The sequence below is a fragment of the Ambystoma mexicanum genome, chromosome 12 (assembly GCF_040938575.1).
Source record: "Ambystoma mexicanum isolate Mex_15411 chromosome 12, UKY_AmexF1_1, whole genome shotgun sequence".
NCBI classification, from domain to species: Eukaryota; Metazoa; Chordata; class Amphibia; order Caudata; family Ambystomatidae; genus Ambystoma; species Ambystoma mexicanum.
In genome coordinates, this window is record NC_090936.1 from 85719563 (window position 1) to 85740884 (window position 21322).

The window sequence follows — 21322 nt, forward strand, 5'->3', positions numbered from 1 at the left end:
CTTCACATCTACATTGACGCCTCAGGAGTGAGGGAGGAACGCTGCTTAAGACGTATCCTGCTACATTCTCTAGGTCCCACGATACATGACATCGTATTTGAAATGCCTGATTCCAGCATTGACTCATTCCAAGGTATTATTGACTCATTGAACACATATTTTGCACCCCCAAGGAATGTTGATTACGAGAGACATGTTTTTCACACAACTACACAGGACAAAAATGAAAGTATGGATAATGTTGTCATGAGATTAAGGAAAAGAGCCAAATATTGTGACTTTGACAGATATTCCACAGACAAGGCCCTCAAATCTCAAGCCATCGCAGGGTGTGGGTCCCCTGATTTTCGCAAAAAACTATTGCAGAAAAGTAGGAAGTTAGAGGAAATCCTTCAGATAGCAAGAGCCGACGCAGCATTGACACTACAAACGGAGTCGCTTGGAAACATCACTATCATGCAGACTGCCAATGCAACACAAGTATGCCCCATTCGCACTCCCGCCGACTCATCAGAACCAAAAAAATGCTACAGATGCGGTTTCCGATTTCCACACGTAGGACCATGTCCTGCAATAGGGCATCACTGCGACAAATGCGGGGGTGAGAACCACTTTCAGTCCGTCTGCAAAAATATAAAGTTCTACCAAGGTGCTGAGGCCAACAGAGAGCCCTGGAAACAAGATGGCCGAAGGTCAAGGCAGGAAAGTCCACGCAAATACACAAGACAATTCACTGCGCCCAGCAGGCGGCGCTCACCCAGCTCGTCAAGGGAGCACACACCATCTATCCGGTGGCAAGAAGAAAGGAGAGACACCTCCAGTCACCGCCAAAGCAGACACCACTTTCAGCACCGAAAGCCAAGACAAAGAATCCGGTACCTGCAGTGGTCGAAGTGCACAAAAAGAAGTAGTGGAACTATGTTCCCTGAAGGCCTGCACTGCTCCCCACAAACCCCATTGCCACGCACCCCCCTACGCACAATACAAACCCCAAAAAACACTCTCCTGCTGTTTAGGGGAACGCTCACTGCATTGCACTGAAAGTGAAAGTTTTAACTTCTTCCTACACTTTTGTTTTAAAACTAATCCATTCCGGAACGGTTTCTTTTTAAAATAAAAGTATAGGAACAGTAAAACTTAAATAAAAGAAGTAAAGGAGCACCGCTCCCGACCGCTCCCCCCTACTTCGACCACTGGGTACCTGGACGAATCACCCAAGAAAGAAGAACTGCCAGATCATCATCACCCAGTGGGGAGAGAAAACGAGCATATGTACATGCCATTGGCAACAATACAGCAGCTGAATACAGCCCAACATTGTTGCTGCAACTAAATGGACAAAATTTAGAATTTCTAATCGATACGGGGGCCGCTGTCAATGTTATAAGTGACATAGTATACAAAGCACTCGAGGTGAAGAAAGAGCTACGGAAGGACGACACATTGATATATCCATACAGTTCCAACAAACCGCTGGAATGCAAAGGCATGTTCACCGCAAGGTGCCAGTACAAAGAGCAAAGTCAAAAGGTACAAATCTACGTAATCAAGGAAGAAGTCCCAGGGGGAAGCATACTAAGCTTCCGAACAGCCATACAAATGGGGCTTATCAACATCATGTATCAAATAATGTCCGCTTACACCTCCAGCGCAAAAGACATGATCCAAAAGATGTTCCCCATCTCTTTTCAAAGGCCTGGGCCATCTATAAGACAGACAAATCAAGTTACATATCAACCCGCACATACCACCGATAGCTCAACACTATCAGGGCATCGCGCTCAACATACAGCGACAGGTTGAAGATGAAATACAATCACTATTACAACAGGACATTATTGAGCCAGCGTCCAGCCCAACAACCTGAGTCTCGCCAATAGTACCGGTACCCAAAAGAGATAGCACATCAAGTATACGCGTCTGTGTTGACATGCATGCCCCAAACGTGGCCATTGAAAGGTAACAGCATTTAGCCCCACGCATGACAGATATGATGCACCTACTATACGGAGCCACTGTGTTCTCAAAGCTTGACCTGAACAAAGGCTAACATCAGCTTGAACTTCATCCCTCATCAAGATACATCACCACTTTCTCAACACATTTAGGCCTGTTCAGGTATAAGAGGCTAAGCTTCGGAGTATCTTCTGCCACAGAAACCTTCCAGAACGAAATCCACCAAATAATTAAACACATCCCTCACTGTCTAAATTATAGCGACGACATTCTCATTTTCGGCACCTCACAAGAAAGTCATGATGACACCCTGAGGAGAGTCTGCATGGCGCTAGAAAACACCCATCTCACCCTAAATCCCGAGAAATGCGAAATCAGCAAAACCACATTAAAATTCTTTGGACACATATTTTTCGAGTAAAGGCATGCGCCCCGATCCTGAAAAGGTGCAAGCACTGGTGGATGCCCCAACTCCCACGTCTCCATCAGCCGTACGCTCGTTCCTAGGGATGGCTAGTTATTGCACCCGATACATCCAAGATTTGCATCGGTGAGCACACCACTAAGGCTCCTTACAGGGAAGGATCGAGACTACCACTGGACAACAGAGTGCGAGGAAGCATTTCAAGAGATCAAGCGTTGCATCGCATCAGCCTCGTGCATGGCTTATTATGATCCCGCATACGACACTGAACTTACTGTGGATGCTAGCCCGGTTGGCCTTGGAGCCATCCTGGCCCAGTCCAGACCAGGAGCTTCACCGAATTCACCTAAACCATGGGTGCACAACATACGGCACTCCATGGCATTTTGTCCGGCCACCGAGGAACAAAGACTTTCCTAATGGAGTGCGGCCCGCAAGCAGCATCAGCCGCCATCCATTAGGAAAGTCTTTGAAACTCTTCTCTTCCGGGCCGGACAAAACACTGGCCCTCATTGGCTCAGGGCACCCGGACCACGTAACTCCTACGAGCCACGTAGTGCCTGTGTGCTGCACCAATGGACGGCCAGCACTACGGCTGGCGTGGCCAGGAAGGCTTGATGCCGGAAGGCATTTTAGCCTTTCCACACCCACGCCAGCCGTAGTGCCAGAGACCTCGCCAGCGTTCCAGCTAGCCTGCCTTCCAGCACGTCCGGTAAGTTGTCTGTTTTTTTGTGTTTGCGTGTCGGGTCTATTCTGCTGTATGTTTGTGTGTATGTCTGTGTTGTGTTGAGATGCGGGGGTGGGTGTCGGGTGTGCACGAATGTTTGTTTTTGTATGTTTCTGTTGTGTATGTTGAGATGCGGGGTGAGGGGTTGTCGGGTGTGCATGAATGTTTGTTTTTGTATGTTTGTGCTGTGTTTGTTGAGATGCGGGGGTGGGGGGTGTCGGGTGTGCATGAACGTTTGTTTTTGTATGTTTGTGTTGTGCATGTTGAGATGCGGGGGTGGGGGTTGTCGGGTATGCATGAATGTTTGTTTTTGTATGTTTGTGCAGTGTTTGTTGAGATACGGGGGTGGGGGGGTTAAGGTGTGCATGAATGTTTGTTTTGGAGTGTAAGTGCGGTGTATGTTGAGATGCAGGGTCTGTATGGGTGCATGCTTGAGAGTGTGTGCGCTGAGTTGGGGGGTGGGGGGGGTTCAGGTATGTATGGGTGCATGCTGGAGAGTGTGTGTGCTGAGTTGGGGGGTGGGGGGTTTGGGTCTGCATGGGTGCATGCTTGAGAGTGTTTGTGCTGAGTTGGGGGTGGGGGGGGGTTCAGGTCTGTATGGGTATTGGTTGGGTGTGGGAGCCATGGGGCATAGTGTTTGGTTGGGGGTGAGGGGGCCATGGGGCATAGTGTTTGGTTGGGGTGAGAGGCCAGGGGGCATAGTGTTTGGTTGGGGGTGAGGGGGCCATGGGGCATAGTATTTGGTTGGGGGTTAGGGGGCCATGGGGCATAGTGTTTGGTTGGGGGTGGGAGCCATGGGGCATAGTGTTTGGTTGGGGTGAGGGGGCCATGGGGCATAGTGTTTAGTTGGGGGTGTGGGGGCCAAGGGGCATAGTGTGTGGTTGGGGGTGGGAGCCATGGGGAATAGTGTTTGGTTGAGGGAGCCATGGGGCATAGTGTTTGGTCGGGGATGAGGGACATGGGGCATAGTGTTTGGTTGTGGGTGAGGGAGCCATGGGGCATAGTGTTTGGTTGGGGGTGAGGGGGCCATGGGGCATAGTGTTGCACTCCAAGAGGGAACCCAATAATAAAGCTAAAACAGGCACAGTTAGGAGATGAACATCCTTTGCTTTTTGAGGAAACCTGACTCAATGAAGGCCATACTCCTCTTGGGCATCCCAAACAGCAAACTATAGCAGTCCAAAATAACGGAATGTCCAATCAAGGGTCAATAAAATATATATAAATTAAACAGACGATATACAATAAATAGAAATAAATTATAACAATGGAAAATGTGTAGTACAAAATGTAAGTTTGAAATGCAAATAAAAATCGTTAGCCCTCAAAAACATATTCTTTTTCCATGTGTTTAATACAAATTGGGGGTTGAAAAAGCCTCCTGCCACTCCCCGCCTACCATCCCGCCCACATTTACTTTTCGGCCCACTATAGCCATCATGTAAAGTACTTTCGGCCCTCTGTCAAAATCAGTTGTGCACCCCTGACCTAAACGTATAGTGGCCTACGCAAGCCGAAGTTTGTCACCCGCAGAGTGCGCCTATTCTCAACCTGAAAAGGAAAGCCTGGCAGTCGTGTGGGCGTGCGGGCATTACAATCTCTTTCTGTATGGTCACCCATTCACCAGTGTCACAGACCACCAGGCACTCACGACGATTTACGGCAAACCCACAGCCAAAATGCCACCTTGCATAGCCCGGTGGGGATTGCGGCTACAGGAATACTCATTTACCATCATTCATCGACCAGGAAAAGACAGTAACCCAGCAGACTTCCTGTCCAGATACCCTTTGCCGGCCCAAAAGGAGCGTCAATCTTCAAAAGCAAACCAATACGTCAACTACCTTGTCAACAACACACTCCCGAAACACATCTCCACAGCTCAATTGGTGGAAGCCACGAGTAAAGACAAACTCTTACAAATCATACAGGAGTGCATACAATCGGGCCGGTGGCATGTGAAAGATCAGGACAAGTTGAGTTTATCTGCCCAGGAGGAAGCACAACTGCGCACATTCAAACTCATACAACACACCCTGTCCAAGTCCCCGGAGGGACTGCTCCTCAAAGAAAACAGACTTGTGATTCCATCCAGCTTACAAAAACAAGTACTGGACATAGCACACGCTGGGCATCGCGGAGTAGTATCCACAAAAAGACAGCTCAGGACAAAAGTTTGCTTTCCAAAAATGGATGAAAAAGTGGAAAGTCTTCTGAGAAAATGCATCGCATGTCAAGCGGTGGCCCCGAGAACATTCCCAGCACCACTAAGGCCATCTGAAATGCCTCTACAGGTATGGGACGAGGTGGCAGTTGACATGTTTGGACCTTTAGCAAACAGAAAATATGTACTCGTCATTGTGGATGAAATGTCACGCTTCCCAGAAGTACACAGGCCATAATACCTGCCCTGGACAAGACATTTGCTGACTATGGAATTCCCTCAACAGTAAAGTCGGACAATGGGCCACCCTTCAGTGGCCATGACTTTGCAATGTTTGCGGAGCATCTGGGATTCCAGCACAGAAAAATAACACGCCTGTGGCCACAAGCCAATGGAATGGCTGAGAAATTTATGAGCATTCTCAAAAGGGCACTGCAAGTCTGTTCCATCACCAATGGGTCGTTTATGCAAGCAATCTGCACACTGCTAAGAGAATATCGGAACACTCCGCACAGCGCCACAGGTGAATGTCCATCCACCTTAATGTTCGGCCGAATCATACAGACAAGACTTCCTCATAACCCTCATGTCCGTCCACCCACAACCATCATCGAAGACTCACGGCCAGTGACAAGGCGAGCAAGGGAAAAATGAAAACATACTCAGATCAGATGAGACAAGCAAAACTTTTAAGGGGAGTAGTGTTACATATACACATAAGCACATACGCTATGTACTGTCCTCCACATGCGTGGTAACCCAGGAATTACTGCCGTTTGCTGCACGCATGCGCACATACGGTCCGTGAATATTCATTTTCCATCGGGTGTCCGACAGCACAGTTTCTCCGAACCATCAGGAAGAGGGGACCACGAGAAGTCTCAATACTCGAGCGCTTGCTGAGATCAACCACTAACAGGTATCTCTCACGTTTCTCTCTTTTCACTACCGTATACTTGTGCGATTTAAATTTCGATATTCCCAGATCCACACAACAATTGTGTGCCGTATGGTGCTACGTTCCCCTCTTCGTCCTTACTACCATATACTTGGGGAGACCGAGCTCCATCTTTTACCATCTGCCCCTATGCATTCAGAGAGCTTTTAGCCTTGTTCAGCATGATTTATATTTGTACAGATGCACAAACGAAATTAGACCTTTGCATACTATTTGGGCACTCAGCCTAGTATCTATTCACTTCAGATTGATCCACCATCCTGCCCATCCGATGTCTCTCATGAACCACCACTATTACTGCTACTATAACAACCTGCGTATTTAAATTAGAGACACGAGTCAAGTAAGCAACTATATGTTGTTTAGCTTCCCCTTCTCTATCATTACATCTTAGGGGACTGAGTGTCCTGTCATTTGTGTATGTCCACAGGGTCCCCTTTTTGAACTGCGACTTGGAAACCCAGTGCAGTATCTCGAGGATGCTTAACCGACACTGAGAAACGGTAAGCTCCCATATACATCTAACTTAGTTAATTCATGAATGATGTACTCGTCTTAAAGCAACCACACTAACTAGTTTATGGTTTGTTGTTTTTATTATTAGGTTGACACTGGATCCACTTCTCTGTATTTAACACCAACGAAGTAAGATTGGCACTTAACTTATGTGCTGAAAGGGATAAACCATCCAAAAATTCACACTGTTATGTCAACATCAACTCTTCAAGTGTCCATTTGATACCACCACTAGTTAGGCTAAATGCCCTTTGGCCCTGGCTCAACTATTCCCCTGAAGACGTTCCTATTATTAGTTTGAATTATGGAAGGAACGAAACATGTTGGGCTTACGCAGATACAACTGAGCAGTATCTAAACGAGTACTAACTAACCTTGATGCACTCTAGGTATATGTTGACTTAGGCATCATAATCAGAGACATTATATAATGATGGTCTCTGTATGTGCATATTGTGCGGTTTAATGTTCAGTGAAGAACCAATGTTACAAGTATCTAAAACTGTTTACATGTTGACCTGTATGCTTGATGTTATCAGAGTATCTCAGAGAAGAGATATAGATTAATTGCAAATTTTATACAAAACCAGTCCTTTTTGATGAACACTAAGCACTATCTTTGAAGCACTTGTCACTTTTGTATGTTAGTTTTTATGTGCTTTTTTACAATTACTATTTATATTAAAATGTGTTTCTTTTAACAGAATTACTGATGAAGTCAGGTTGTATTTTCCTAGAACTTCTGCCCTCTAGATTTGCACTGTCTTTACAGATGTGATAATCCCATCAGTATCCAGTGAATTATGTGTCTATAACCTAAACTAGCGCGGGGCCTCTCTTTTGTTGAAGGAAAAGACAAGCAAAAGCATTCCAGATTAAAGTGTGTGACGTGGTACTGGTACGACAGGATCAAAACACCAAGGGTACCCCTGCGTTCAGACCCGAACCCATGACAGTGACCCATAACAACGGGTCCATGATAACAGCAGCGAGCCCGCACGGAACCATCATGAGAAACTCATCATTCTTCAAAACCTTTGGAGGAAATTCAGAGCTCGATAACGCAACCACTACAGCCACATATGAGTAGTCAGACCCAGAATCTGAATACAGAGTGGAAGATCGGGACGCCGATGACAGTGACAGCGATACCACGACAAACAGAACAGTGACCCCGAGACGAAGCCCGTCGAAACGGACTGTACGCAGACCAATCAGGTGGATAGAAGAAATTAACTGAAGTCCCCTCTCTCTTTAAGTGGGGGGGGGGATGTTGTGTCCTTTGTTTATATTCATTAGCCCTGTTTAATTGGGAGCCAAGTCCCATTTCCATTGTTGTTTACTTGTTATGGGCTGCGCCCCACGGTAGAGAGGAAGAGTCAGGGTTACCGCCTCAGGCGCCATTTTCGCGCCGATGATTAAAGAGCTCAGAAGCCACAGACCCCGGCTCCCGCATATCATTGCTCCGACTCATTTCATGTGCATTATTATATTCCTTATTACACCCGACTCCAGTCGGGATACAACAGCACACACAGTACTCGGTTGCTTACTTCCAAACTGTAGACATTAACATAACAGCAGAGCAAGTTTGCAATTTACCTCAGGTACACCAGAGCGCCAAGAGACCACATGCATGGCAACAGAGCCTGGTGTAAAACCCTGTAATAAAATATAACCTAACACTCCAGCATAACAATCATATTGAAAGGACTTCCTTTGCTTGAAAGAGATATGTCAGATTCTCATTTTGCAGTTGAATGTCTCAAGCTGAATGAGACTAGGTTATGACTGTACCTACAGCGAGATGATAGTTATCACATAGCGTGCAATGCTGGGAACAAAAATTATACACAAATGTTTAGGGAGAATCGGGCTGACGAGAAACCCTGGGTAAATTTCTACACTATTGTGAATTCGTAAACAGTGGCTTCTAAGAAACTTTAGTGGCAGTGGCATTATTTCTAGACTTATTTTCTACAGAAAGAGACTGGCTACGGGCGGCACAGTTTTGGTGGCACTGCGCAAGCCCGCTGATGAGGGAACCAACAGGGAAAAGGTGTTACCAAATCACAGCCTTGGAAACGGGCAGAGGAGCATTGACGTAATTCCCTTACCTCGGTCAAACTTGAAAGGGTCAGACATAGTGCACGCGAAAAACAAGACCCTCAATCACTGCCAGGTGAACTGCCAGTTGCGTCGCTCACTTGCTCACTCTCTCTCTCTCTCTCTCCTCTAGGCCCGGCAGCGCAAGCAACCACCACCGCGTCCGTTACCAAGGAGACAAGCAGACACCCCGCCCACAGCGCTGGGGGCGGAATCCGACGCGTTCAACTTCCATTTAATTGGAGGCCTAGTGCGTAGGCAGCCGCCTTCGATTCCCTCATTTGAACGCAGCGTAGCGTACAGAATGAAGATGGGCGCGAGCAGCTGTGGCGAGCCGGATCCTGAACTGCCGAACTCCGTCCTCTTTGGAAGCAGTGTCCATCCCGAAGGATAAACATTCCGCACCGAGCGATAGAGTCCCAACCTCAAAGGATAGGTCATATTGACACGTTTCAAGGGCCTAAATGCATAGGTTTTAAAATATAGTCTGTGTTATTGCATATATGTATTGGGCACTGCATTTTATGCCAGGCACGCATCACTTCACGCAGCTGGGCCAAATTATATCGCATTTTCGTATCTCGTATATATATATATCTATATATATGTAGATATAGATATATTACGCAAGTTGCTAAACTCATAGGAAGAGCACTTTTTTGGCGGCTTATTAATTCGCTCTGCCTGGACGAATCCTCACAAAAATGTCCCCAAAAAGTTTATGGGCGGCTCTGAATTTTTTCGCCAAGTTGGGCAAGGTTTCGTGCGGTCGGGGGAAAGTTATAGGGGGGATCCCAAATTTGGTTCCCCCCCATAGACTGAATGCGGAAATACTTTGCGCACGGCTACAGGTTGAACGGCTGGACGGATCTTCACCAAATTTGCGTCAGGAGCGAGGGCTTGGGCCAGAAAGCGTGCTTTCGTGTGTTCGGTGGAAATCGGACCGGTACATTTTTTGCAAAACACTGAAATGTACGTCCCAAAAATTTGTGATATCTGGGTCCGCTCTGCAGACCCATTTCCCTTTTCACTACGCGGACCGATGTCTGATTGGGTCGCGGTACGCTGTGCTGTCGGCGAACAGTGGATGCGGCCGGTGGTTGGCTGGAGGGAAGCGTGCTGTGCGTCAAAGTTTTTGGGAGACGCCGCCATGGTGTATCGGAAGATAGTGGTGCGCCGAAAGGCGTTGGAAAGACTGCTTTGCAGGATTGGCTGGGTGAAAGAGGGGGAAGCGAAGATATTGTCAATGTTTTGTGCTGTAGGCTATGGCTGCCGGTGGTTATGTTGAGGTCGTATGTTTGAGTTGTTTTGTTGCGGTGGGTTTGTGAGGAAATATTAACCTGCTTCTTTTACTTGGCTTGCTGTGGGTCCGGGTAAGGCGTAGCCTTTTCACTGCATGGCCATGCCATGTAGAAAGTGTGTACGGCTTGGGTACAACCCCCCTAATGTAAGGGCTGAATGTATGGGAGAGCAATGAGGCACTTAGTGATTACGTAGGCGGGCGAGTTTGCTTACACCGTTGCTGCAAGGGAGTGAATAATGACACATAGAAAAGAAGGATTGTTTGGCAGCACACTGTCGCAATATGCACCAATCCCGCAGCTATTGACATACACTGGATTGGTGGGTAGTTACACAGGGAAGTATGATATGTTGGTCACTGTAGGCAGAATGTATAGAGGATGGGGAGTGCCTTGGAGTTAATATGAGCAGTCGGTTTACTATTTTTTTTTTGTTGCTTTTTTTAAAGCACTCACACAGCCCGGGGAATCGAGGTGCTGTTACAGGAATATGTCTATACAGGTAAATGTCTGTAATACCCAGAGGTTTCTAAGCGCGGACCCGGGGATCGAACCTGTGTTGCTTCGTGTCGTCTTGTTTCCAAAGCGTGCATGTTGCCATTGTCTATCCCCCAGGGATATGTTGTGTTGTGCCTCCAAAACCCCTAATGCTTTGTGTTCATGGCAATGGCCTCTGGCCGTAACAGTTTGGCCACTGGTTGGAAGTAGGTGTGCAAATGCTGTTTTGGTACACTCCTTTACTGGACGTATATGTACGTGTAAGCAGGCAAGCACCGTTGGACATGTTAGCATGCATGCCTGTATTGCCTTCCAGTGGGTGTGTAGTAGGACTAGGCAATTGGGTGCATGGGCGGAGACCGTAGGCCTCCGCCTATGTACCCAAGAGGCTAGGGTTTGGCCATAGCCTTGCTTTAGGTAGGGCAGGTTGACATTGGCAGGTGGAAGTAGTTTGTTTGGAGGTACTCACACATAGTTGGTGGGCAGTTGTGGAGGCAACTCATTTTTTGGTGAGTGCAGGCAGACTATTGGGGTTGGGGAGTGCATTGGAGACAATATGAGGATGTTTGCAGTCGGAGTGCTAAGTTGTCTTGTGTCTGTAACTGTTAACAATAATTATTACTTCCACAGTAAACACTAACCTGGTCAGACAGCAAATTCCCGTGGAGGAGGCAAATGCAGAAGTGAAGATCTCCCAGGCAGCCCTGCCCCTCCCTCACCGGAATAAGTGACCAGTGAGAGAAAGAGCACGACCCCCAGGGAAACCATCGGGGGGAAGAAAACCCTGTGTAGTCGCAGGCAACAGGACTTCAGGAATAGGTCTTGAGGTAGGTCACAGTCCTCTGGAGTATGAAGGCTTAATGGCTGTGGTAGATTCTCTAAGGATAAGAGACTGAACAGGTAAGTATGCTGTAAGGAGAAGACAAAGTAAGCAGAATAGGACAGATCGGGAAGCTAACACTTACTTTCTAGTCCTAACGGAGGTGAGCTAAAGGGCATACGCAGACCCTAATTGCTGTAGATAAGAGCACCTAGGTCATGAAATTCTAAAAGAAAAACAGCCCTAAGGAGAGAGAGAAGGTTACTTTCTGAGGACAGTGGATGAAGATACAATAGGGAAACCACTGGCAGAAAACGAAGACTAACTTTCCAGTGGAAGACGGGAAAGTTGCAATACGCTGTGTGGTTAATGGACGTATAAGAAGCGCCTGGCAGAATAAGAGTCAAGCACGGAAGCCGCTTTGTGATCTCGGCAGAGGAAGAGCGCCGTTGAGAATGTCTAGGTGAAGCAAGATTCATATAAGAAAGATTAGAAAGTAGAGAGTACACACATTGGTGGACGCAACACTGAAACCTAGAAGCAAACTTACAGAGCGCCGGCATACACAGTAGCGATGCATCGGATTGCTGTCCTTCCGTCCGTATATGGAATCACGTGACCAGCAGGTAACGTCTCTTGTGAACGTGCATCGCCTGTACCGCTGTCTCCTGCACAGTCAAGTAAGTTGGCGGCCATATTGGATGTACTCTTCCGTATTGTTCCACATAGCTGTCTGCGCTGCCAAAGAGACCAGCGCTGGAATGGTGTAACAGTGTGTCCCCTCCTCAAGGGGGGTGAACCCGGCGAACCCGGCTTCCCCGGATGTAACCGGAAAAATCGGCGTATCAATCTCAGAGCGTGAATTCCAGAAACCGGTTCCCAGGTTCTCTCAGACGGGGAATACCCCTTCCAATCTATGAGAAATTGAAGGCGGCCCCTATGATATAGTGAGTCACATATGCTGTCCACCTCGTATTCGGGTCCGGTCTCGGTCACCACCTGGGAGGAAGAGCCCTGGCTGTCCGTAGAAAATGATCTTTCACTGACAATTTAATCTGTAAAAGATGAAAGATCGGATGTATGCGAGACCATGAAGTGGGTAATGCCAGTCGAACTGCGGCTGTTCCCACCAAAGACACCACTTTGAAAGGACCGAAGAATTTAGGAGACAGTTTAGAAGGAGCTAAATGCCTAGGAAGGAACCATGAGGCTAACCAGACCGAATCTAGCACATTCAGTGCTGGTATCTCACGGCGATGGCGATCTGCAAAACGCTTAGCTCGATCTTGTGCAGCTTGAAGGGACAAACGAGCGATCCGATGCCCATTCTGTATATCTGTTATGAGGCTGTCCACCCCAGGACAACAGGAGGAGGGTGATGTAACTGTAGGTACAAATGAAGGATGATACCCATAAGAACAGTGAAAGGGACTGGTTTTCAGAGCTGAATGAGTAGCGTTGTTGTATGCGTATTCCTCAAAAGGTAGTAGATCCACCCAATTATCCTGTGCTGCTGCGACAAAACAACGTACGTAGCACTATAGTGTCTGATTAAGGCGTTTTGTCTGCCCATTGGTCTGGGGGTGATAGCCCGAGCTAAGTGCTCTTTTGATCCCCAGTATGTGACAAACGTTTTTCCAGTAGAGAGAGGTGTATTGGGGACCTCTATCTGACACTATAGTATCTGGAAGGCCGTGCCGGGAAAATACTTCAGAGATTAATATCTTGGACATCTGAGCAGCCCCCGGAATTTTGAGCAATGGGGTAAAATGCAGCAGTTTAGTGAAATAATCAATAGTGACCATAATGGTGGTGTAACGAGAAGAAGGAGGAAGATCCACTATAAAGTCTGTAGATATAACTTGCCAAGGCCTATCCGGGATAGGCATATTGGTTAACAGACCAAACGGGGGAGATCGTGAAGTCTTGGATTGCAAACAAATCATGCACGCTGCTACATAGTCTCGTACATCAGATTGTAGATTGAGCCACCAGAAATGGCGTTTGATTAGATCGAGGGTGGTCTGATAACCACGATGACCAGCGGCCCGAGAATCATGGCACATTTGAAGTACTTCCTTTTGAGGAGACGGGGTGGGGACAAAGACGTGTTCCCCATAAAAGTAATAACCTCGATCTTTAGTGAGCTGATGAGTAGACACGAGATTTTAGCATAATTGCCAGTGTTGGGAAGTATCTTGTTTTAGCATTTCAAGAAATTTGGTGATCACCGCAACAAATTTAGCTTTCGGAAATAGTCTTTCCGGGTAGAATCTGTTAGTTGGAGGATCCTGTTATGCTTGATCTAAAATGGCGCTGGTGCACAATGTATTCTGGGAGTGCTCGGAGCCATGATGGATATTTACTTCATGCCGCAGTGAAAAGCTGCACACATTTTGCTGGGTGTTAGATTCACGGTGCTGAGAAAAACATGCTTTCCAAACCTGGTATGCGGTCAAGGACATTTCTGCTGGGAAAGCTAACTTTGTTATGGTTTGCTACTGTTCTCCGTGGAGCGTGTTTTTAGAGAAGGGAGGCACTGCGCTTCTTGGTGGGAGCTCTCGATTGACCCAGCTGGCAACCGACGGCTGTTCCTCAACTGCGCAAGTGCAATTTCCAGAAGGTTCGAGAATTGACTCCCCTTTGTGGAGTATGTATATATGCGGAAGCCCGGAGGTGGTTAGGTGAGACTTCAGCCAGAGAAGGACGCTTACGTCCGGCCCGCCTGTGAGCTGTGGTGCTCTCGGCCTGGCTGTTCCCGGGGTCTTTCAGCCGCTTCTGGGCGAGATGAGGAATCCTGTTACGCTCACGGTGATGTATTTCCTTTTGAATTCTTTACTTCTTCTGTGATTTATGTCCATATTATTTTTGTGAGTTATTTCTATGTACTTCTGAGCTTTGAATAAATAGCCGTATAAGAGCTGATTATCTTCTAAGAGTGCGTGGCTGTGAGTTATTGCGTCTGTCTACGTTCAAAGTATTTGCTCTGTAATTGCATTTGGTGATTTATGTTTGTTCCGTGCACTTTGGGGAGAGCAATACATTTTTGGCGTCACGAGCAGGATACTTGTGATGAGTTGTGCCGAGTATGCAAGAATCTGTTGAAACGTAGATAGGATTTGGTTGTCGTGTAAGTGAAGTTTTTGAATAGTGAAGTTTTTTTTCTCCCTTTTTTCAGTGTGTGAGTGCCTGTGGGAGTGATTGTAGCGTGGAGAGAAGAAAATATATAGATTCAACGAGGTTCTATTTTGTTTGTGATAATGAGTAGTTTGTTCAGGAAGAAGAGCGTTACCGCTGGCGGTGACTGTTCTGATGTTGTTATTCCAGGCTGGACTAAGAGTCCGTATGATAAGTTGGCTCAGGCGTGGGCATGTGGTGCCAGTTTAAGTGAAACATGGGATCAAGGATTGGGAGATTCCGATCCGGCTGATGTAATGGCATGCTTGCAACAAGTTCCAGTAGAACGTGGTAAAGAATGTGCGGCATTAGGTAGACGAGGTTGGGTTCTTGTAGGAAAATACATCAAATGAAGGTGGAAATGAAAAATGAGGTCTTGCGATTAGAAAGAGAGCTAGCTGCAGACTGCGTTAATGCAGCAGATTCAAATGAAACTGTTTAAAGATAAGGCCGACACATATCAGGCGGTGGCCGAGAGGGCAGCAGTCAGAGTAGCCCAGTATAAGTATAGGAAAAGACGGGGAGGGGTCAACAAAAGAAAGGTGGCAACTGTAATCGCTACCGCTGGCTTACAGTGGGATCCGGATAAGTGGGATGGTGATATTTTTGATTCGACCAATCTAGAAAGTAGTTCCGCAGATGAGTCTGACCCCAAAACAGAGGCGAAACAGAAAACAGTGACGGCTAAGCCCGTTAGAAGACGGCGAGCCGGACCCCACCCGCAGAATCCTGCTGGCGGCATGGTGGAATTAACCACGCTGAAGGATTACACACAACAGGAGTTTGGGGAAATTATTACCCGTTTGAGGCAAAAATCTGGGGAAGCTTTACTGACATGGATGGTGAGATTACTAGATGGGGGTGCTGCAGGATTGTTGGTAGATTCTACAGATTCCCCGCGTTTTTTACCCCTGCCAATTGACACCAATGTACAGGAGGTCTTAAGAGCAGGACCGCCCCCTGATGCAAATGGTCAAGATACGAAGGTGTCTTTGTTGCACCTGGTAGCCCAAGCATGTAACCGTAAATACCCTATTACCACAGATTGGCCCAGTGAAGAAACGAAGTGGTATATGTTGAGAGAAGCAATTCAAAAAGTCAGAGAGCATGCTATGAAAGAGGCTATTCACATAGATGCTCCTGATCACATGGAGCCGTGCCGCTCTCCGTTTCAACTCGAAACATGGTGATTAGAACTGCGCCACCAGCATACAAAAGTGTTATTATGACTTTGCTCGTAGGTATGACGGGCAAGGCTACTGATGAGGTAGCAGATGCCATTCGGCAACTTGCAGATTTGGGAGAGTGGCATAAGAGTGATAACAAGCCACGGGAGAGAGAGGGGCCTAGTGAGAGAAGAACCGAAGGCAAGATAGCAGAGACCCCCGAGTGTCCCGAAAAGACATGTTTTTGGCTTTGTTAAAAGATGGTGTGCCACACGAAGAAATTGATGGCATTGAAACCAGAGTAATGTATGAATTATACAAAAAACGAGGACTTGCAGCCAAAGAGCGCTATAAACAGGTTAAGAACAAGTAGTCACCACGCCACAGGGGGACACCTCATCTTCTGCTCCCCCTGTGGAAGAACAAGACGAAGGGTCTATGGGGACACCTTCCCCATACCAGCCAACATACGCTGATTTGAGAAAGGTGGTGAGTGTGATGTTAGAGGCGGAGTCGAGTCACACTCATTCGAAGTTTGACTACAGCTTCGGTCAAGCTCCGGCAGCGTCTGCACGCATAAAAGTGGATAGGCGGCCTCATGTTGATGTTAAGATTTTTTGGGGGCCAGGAAATACACAAGGGGTCCGAGCATTGATAGACACCGGGGCGGAGGCCTCTTTGATTCATGGTAATCCAACACGATTTAAAGGCAAACAGTTTACCATTACAGGTCTAGGGGGAAAGGAGACCCCCGCAGTACAAACGAGAGTGGAGATGAAAATAGGCAATTGAAAGAGGCAGAAATACCAAGTGTTGATTGTCCCGATACCTCAATATATAATTGGCTTTGACATTTTGGAAGGGTTAACCTTGGGACTTGGCGGTAAAACGTACCAATTTGGGGTGAGTGCATTAATCTGTACACCCATTACCGTAGGCAAATTGAAGATGCCCCCAGTGCAAGTGCCAGTAGCAACCAAGCGGGTAGCCATGAAACAATACAGCATTCCTGGGGGGCACAAGGAAATTTCAGACACCATCAAAGAGTATGTGGAGGCGGGTGTATTACGCCCTATTACCACCTCATGGAACAATCCTCTCTGGCCCATTAAAAAGGGAGATGGGTCGTGGAGGATGACGGTGGATTACAGGCAGTTGAATAAACACACTCCTCCCTTAGTGCCTGTAAAGGACCGGTAGGGGGTGTCTTTACTTCTGCTCTCTATATGATAGAAGAGAGGCACAGAAGACCCCAGCCAAGATTCTCTATTACGGTAGCAATGGACGAGCAATCAAGGCCTAGCTTCTCAGGAGGTGATGCAGGCTGGTTCTTAAGTACAGTGTATTCCCCAAGCCCCACAAAGGAATGTCCACACACTGTATTGGTTAGAACACAGTCTTTATATAATCAATATTCAAGGTTATGTACACTTATCATAATAACTCACTTTGTACTTAGGAAAATCAACAATGGCAAATATATACAATTCTAAAGTGGTACCACCCTTTGTATTAGATCTCATTAAAGTGCATCAACAATACTGTAGCAATGTCACACAGATCAATAGAGTGAAACCAGCAATAGAGAGAGGAGAGAAAATAAGATGGTTGAGCAATAGGCAGAATACTGGCCCCTACCACTAGACACAGTTCTGTGTGGAGATCCTCCCACCTGGGCAACCTGTAAAATAAAGATATAGCACAAGCCCAGTCCATATATTGTTCTGCAAGTCTTATTCCCTCCTATAATGTTTTTACCCCCCCAATGTACCTGGTGGAGTCGAGTTCTTCGAAGAGGCGTCGACAGATCCTTCTTGAGCGACCCCCTTTCAAGCGGGAGTCACAGATCGTCGAGAGGCGTCGAGGAACTCGGCGTTCGGCGGCGGGGAATCGACGGCCCTTCTTGAATGCCTTCCCTTTCAAGCGGGAGACACGGGGTGTCGAACGTCCGTCGACAAACAGGGTAGAACGGCGTCGATGAGGCGGCAGCTTCGGCCGAGCGGTGCTCGTCGGCGTTGGGGCGTCGGCATCCTGCAAGGCAGAGGCGTGCGGGGCACCTCGGTGACAATAGTTCTGGACCGCAAAGATTGTGGAGACGGAGGCCCAGCAAGGGCGTCGAGTCGTTCGAGTCTTTGTGGTCTTCGGGTGGCGGGAAACCCACCGGCAGGTTTCTCCTCGGCACGTTGGTCGTCCTCGACTTTCTCCGGCAGGATAAAGCGGTCGACGGTGCGGACGAGGGAGTCCTTCGATTCGAATGTTCTTAGGCAAAGGAGCGGGCGGCTCTGGTCGTCGGCGGCACGGCGTCAAGTGGTTCCCACGGCTGGGCAACACAACTTCGACGGGCCTCCAGCGGTTACACAAACCTGCAAACCCTGGTCGACGGCAATGGACTTCGACGGCGGCGATGTCCGGGTGCTTCACTTCGATCTCCTCGGCGGTCCTGTCTCGGGTCGGCAGCCTTTCGAGGGTCTGTCTTCCAGGGTGCTTCGGCGAAGATGGAGCGGTGCTCGATGGTCCCTCGGAGCACGGGAAGAGGGCGCCTTACCAGGTCCTCTCTCGGGTCAGTCTTCGACGATTTCGGCAGCCATCGGATCGGTCGAAGCGAATGCAGCAGCAAGTCTTCTTCCAGCTGGGCGTCGAGGATCAGCAGTTCCAGTTACTCTTAGAGTGAAGACTCAGCTTCTGAACGCTTCTGACCAATTACCAGTGGTGAGAGGTCCCCAGATATACTATTCTGTCTCTCATCCACACTGCTGGCACACACTCAGCAGCCAATCATACAGAAGGGCATTCATGCAGTCAGTCAGCCAATCAGGCACACAGTGCATTCAGGCCACACTCCTCCCTTTCAGACACTCACAAGAAGGAATGTGGATTGGGACAAGTACCCAGCCATTCAACACTACACACTGCATTCAGGCCAGTTTCGGGCAGGGCTGTCTCAGTCTTTGTCTCTCATGCCAGAAACCAGACAACCACAACAAGGAGTGTATATTGGTCACACACTCCATTCACCCAGGTCCCACCCACAGGAGGTACCCACAACATACAGTCACTGGGAAGGCTCCAGTCAGTCTAGCTGGGCCTTCACAACAACACCATATATGGAACTTCCACCCAACAGCCAGTCAGGGGGAAGGGACAGAGTCAGGGCTTCCCAGGACTTTGGGAAACAAGGTAACAGGCAATAGAAAGCAAGAGGCCACAGGGGCCATCTTGTTTCCTATCAGGAATCAACTGATCCCAATGGCAGGGCCTGGGTATCCCAAAATGGAGGACACCCAGAGCACCTGTCAAATTCAGCATGGAGCTGCCACCAGCCCATACCCTGCTCTGTGGGCCACCCACAGGTGCCCAAAAACATACACTAGGGGCACAGGGTTGTACCCCTACCCATGGGTGCCATAAGGGTATCCCATGGGTCTGTTCACCAAACCAAAAGAGAGAGCTGCACTGCCAGGAGTCCCACATGGACTCCTGGGCAGAAAACATGACAGAACACACGATAAAAAGCAGTAAAGGACAAGGATTCAGAGGCCCTGTCCCTCTGATGCATTTCCAGCATCACAGTGCCCGCAGTCCCAGATGCTATTACATTGATTGAAAATGTCCAAAAGTTTGAGGGGACATGGTATGCAGTGATCGATTTAGCTAATGCATTTTTCTCTGTGCCAATTGCTGACGAGTGTCAAGAACAGTTTGCATTTTCGTGGAGTGGACGTCAGTACACTTTCACGAGGCTACCTATGGGGTACATACACAGCCCGACTATCTGTCACCGGCTGGTGGCAGAGCACTTAGACAAGATACTGTGTAAACCTGACATACAAATCTCTCATTACATTGATGATATTTTGATCCAAGGCAAGGATGAGCACAGTGTGCAAAGCCAGTTAGATGTCCTTATGGAAGGATTGAAAAAGGAAGGGTGGGAGATTAATCCGAGTAGAATTCAAGGTCCAGCTGAAAGAGTGATATTTCTAGGGATTCAGTGGCATCATGGGCATCGAGAAATGGTGCCAAAAGCCTGACAGAAAATACTTGAATTCACCACTCCAAGGAACAAAAAGCAAGCTCAGCAGTTTACAGGACTGTTTGGGTTCTGGAGACAGCACATTCCTCATTTAGGACAGATATTAGCCTCCCTTTACAAGGTGACACGAAAGAAATATGAGTTTCAGTGGGGGGAAGAGCAGCAGAAAACCTTTGAGATGGCGAAAGACGGCGTGCAGCAGGTGCTTGATTTATGGCCCTTGAAGGAAGGAGAGGTGGAATTAAATGTGTCTGTACAAGACAATTATGCTAACTGGAGTGTGTGGCAGAAACAAGACAGGAAACGTGGGCCATTGGGATTTTGGAGTCGTAAGTTGCCCGACGCTGGTAACTCATACACTCCATTTGAGAAGCAATTGCTGGCGTGTTATTGGGCTCTGGTTGATACCGAGCAGATGACGGAGGGCCATGATGTATTCATGAGACCAGAAATACCAATCATGCAATGGGTACTGAGCTCTCCTAAAACGCATCGAATAGAACATGCTCAAGAAGCCAGCATAATTAAGTGGACATGGTATATTCAAGACAGAGCCAAATCAGGAAAGGGTGGAGTGGCAAAATTACATGAGCAAGTAGCCAACATACCGCCCTCAGATTACATACCACCGGAAGTGTCTGAAAAACGTGAGTCTCCTGTGAAATGGGGAGTACCTTACAGCGATTTGACCGTAGAGCAAACAGAGCATGCTTGGTTCACGGATGGTTCAGCGCGATATGTGGGAACTGAGCAGTACTGAAAAGCAGCGTCGTACAATCCCAAAACAAAAAAGATGTTGACAACGACAGGGAAAGGGAAGAGCAGTCAGTTCGCAGAACCTTACGCAGTTTACCAAGCCTTGAAACAAGAGACCCCTGGTCAATGTTACGTGTGCACAGATTCATGGTCAGTGGCGAATGGATTGGCAGTGTGGTTGCCAACTTGGCAAAAGAATGGATGGAAGATTCATTCAAAAGAGTTGTGGGGAAAAGAACTGTGGCAAGATATTGCAGAAATGTTATTACAAAGTGAAGTCACTGCATATCATGTGGACGTGCATTGTGCTACAGATTCATTAGAACGTACGTTGGTTTAATTCTGTTGCAGACGAACACACCAAGATTTCATCAGTGGATGCAGAGGCTCAGGAAGACGATTTGGAGGGCTTGGCCAAATGGGCCCATCAGAAATGTGGGCACCTTGGAGAAAAGGCTGCTATCAGGTGGGCACAAGCTCGAGGAATTGGTCTTCCTTTAGAAATAGTGAAAACAATCATTTTGCAATGTCCCGTGTGCCAACACGAATTACATAGACCTATACCCCAAATTGTTCGAGGTACATTGAGAAGAGGAAAATTTGGCAGATTGATTATATCGGTCCCAATCCAGGTGGTCAGCCATAATGTAGAATGCAATAATGTCGAAAGTCAAAATGTCGAAATTTTTTTTTAGAAAACAATAATGTCGAAAACCAATA

The 21322-nt window shown here is 47.6% G+C and overlaps 1 protein-coding gene across 1 annotated transcript in view; it reads right to left on the bottom strand.

Moving 5' to 3' along the window:
• CCDC146 (coiled-coil domain containing 146) overlaps positions 1–9026 on the bottom strand; it is a 1748551-nt gene extending 1739525 nt beyond the window's left edge. Inside the window, exon 1 of the mRNA XM_069628051.1 lies at positions 8863–9026. Within this exon, the coding sequence (XP_069484152.1) occupies positions 8863–8890 (28 nt within the window). The 5' untranslated portion in view covers positions 8891–9026. The remainder of the gene's footprint in view (positions 1–8862) is intronic.
• Between the last annotated feature and the right edge of the window lie 12296 nt (positions 9027–21322).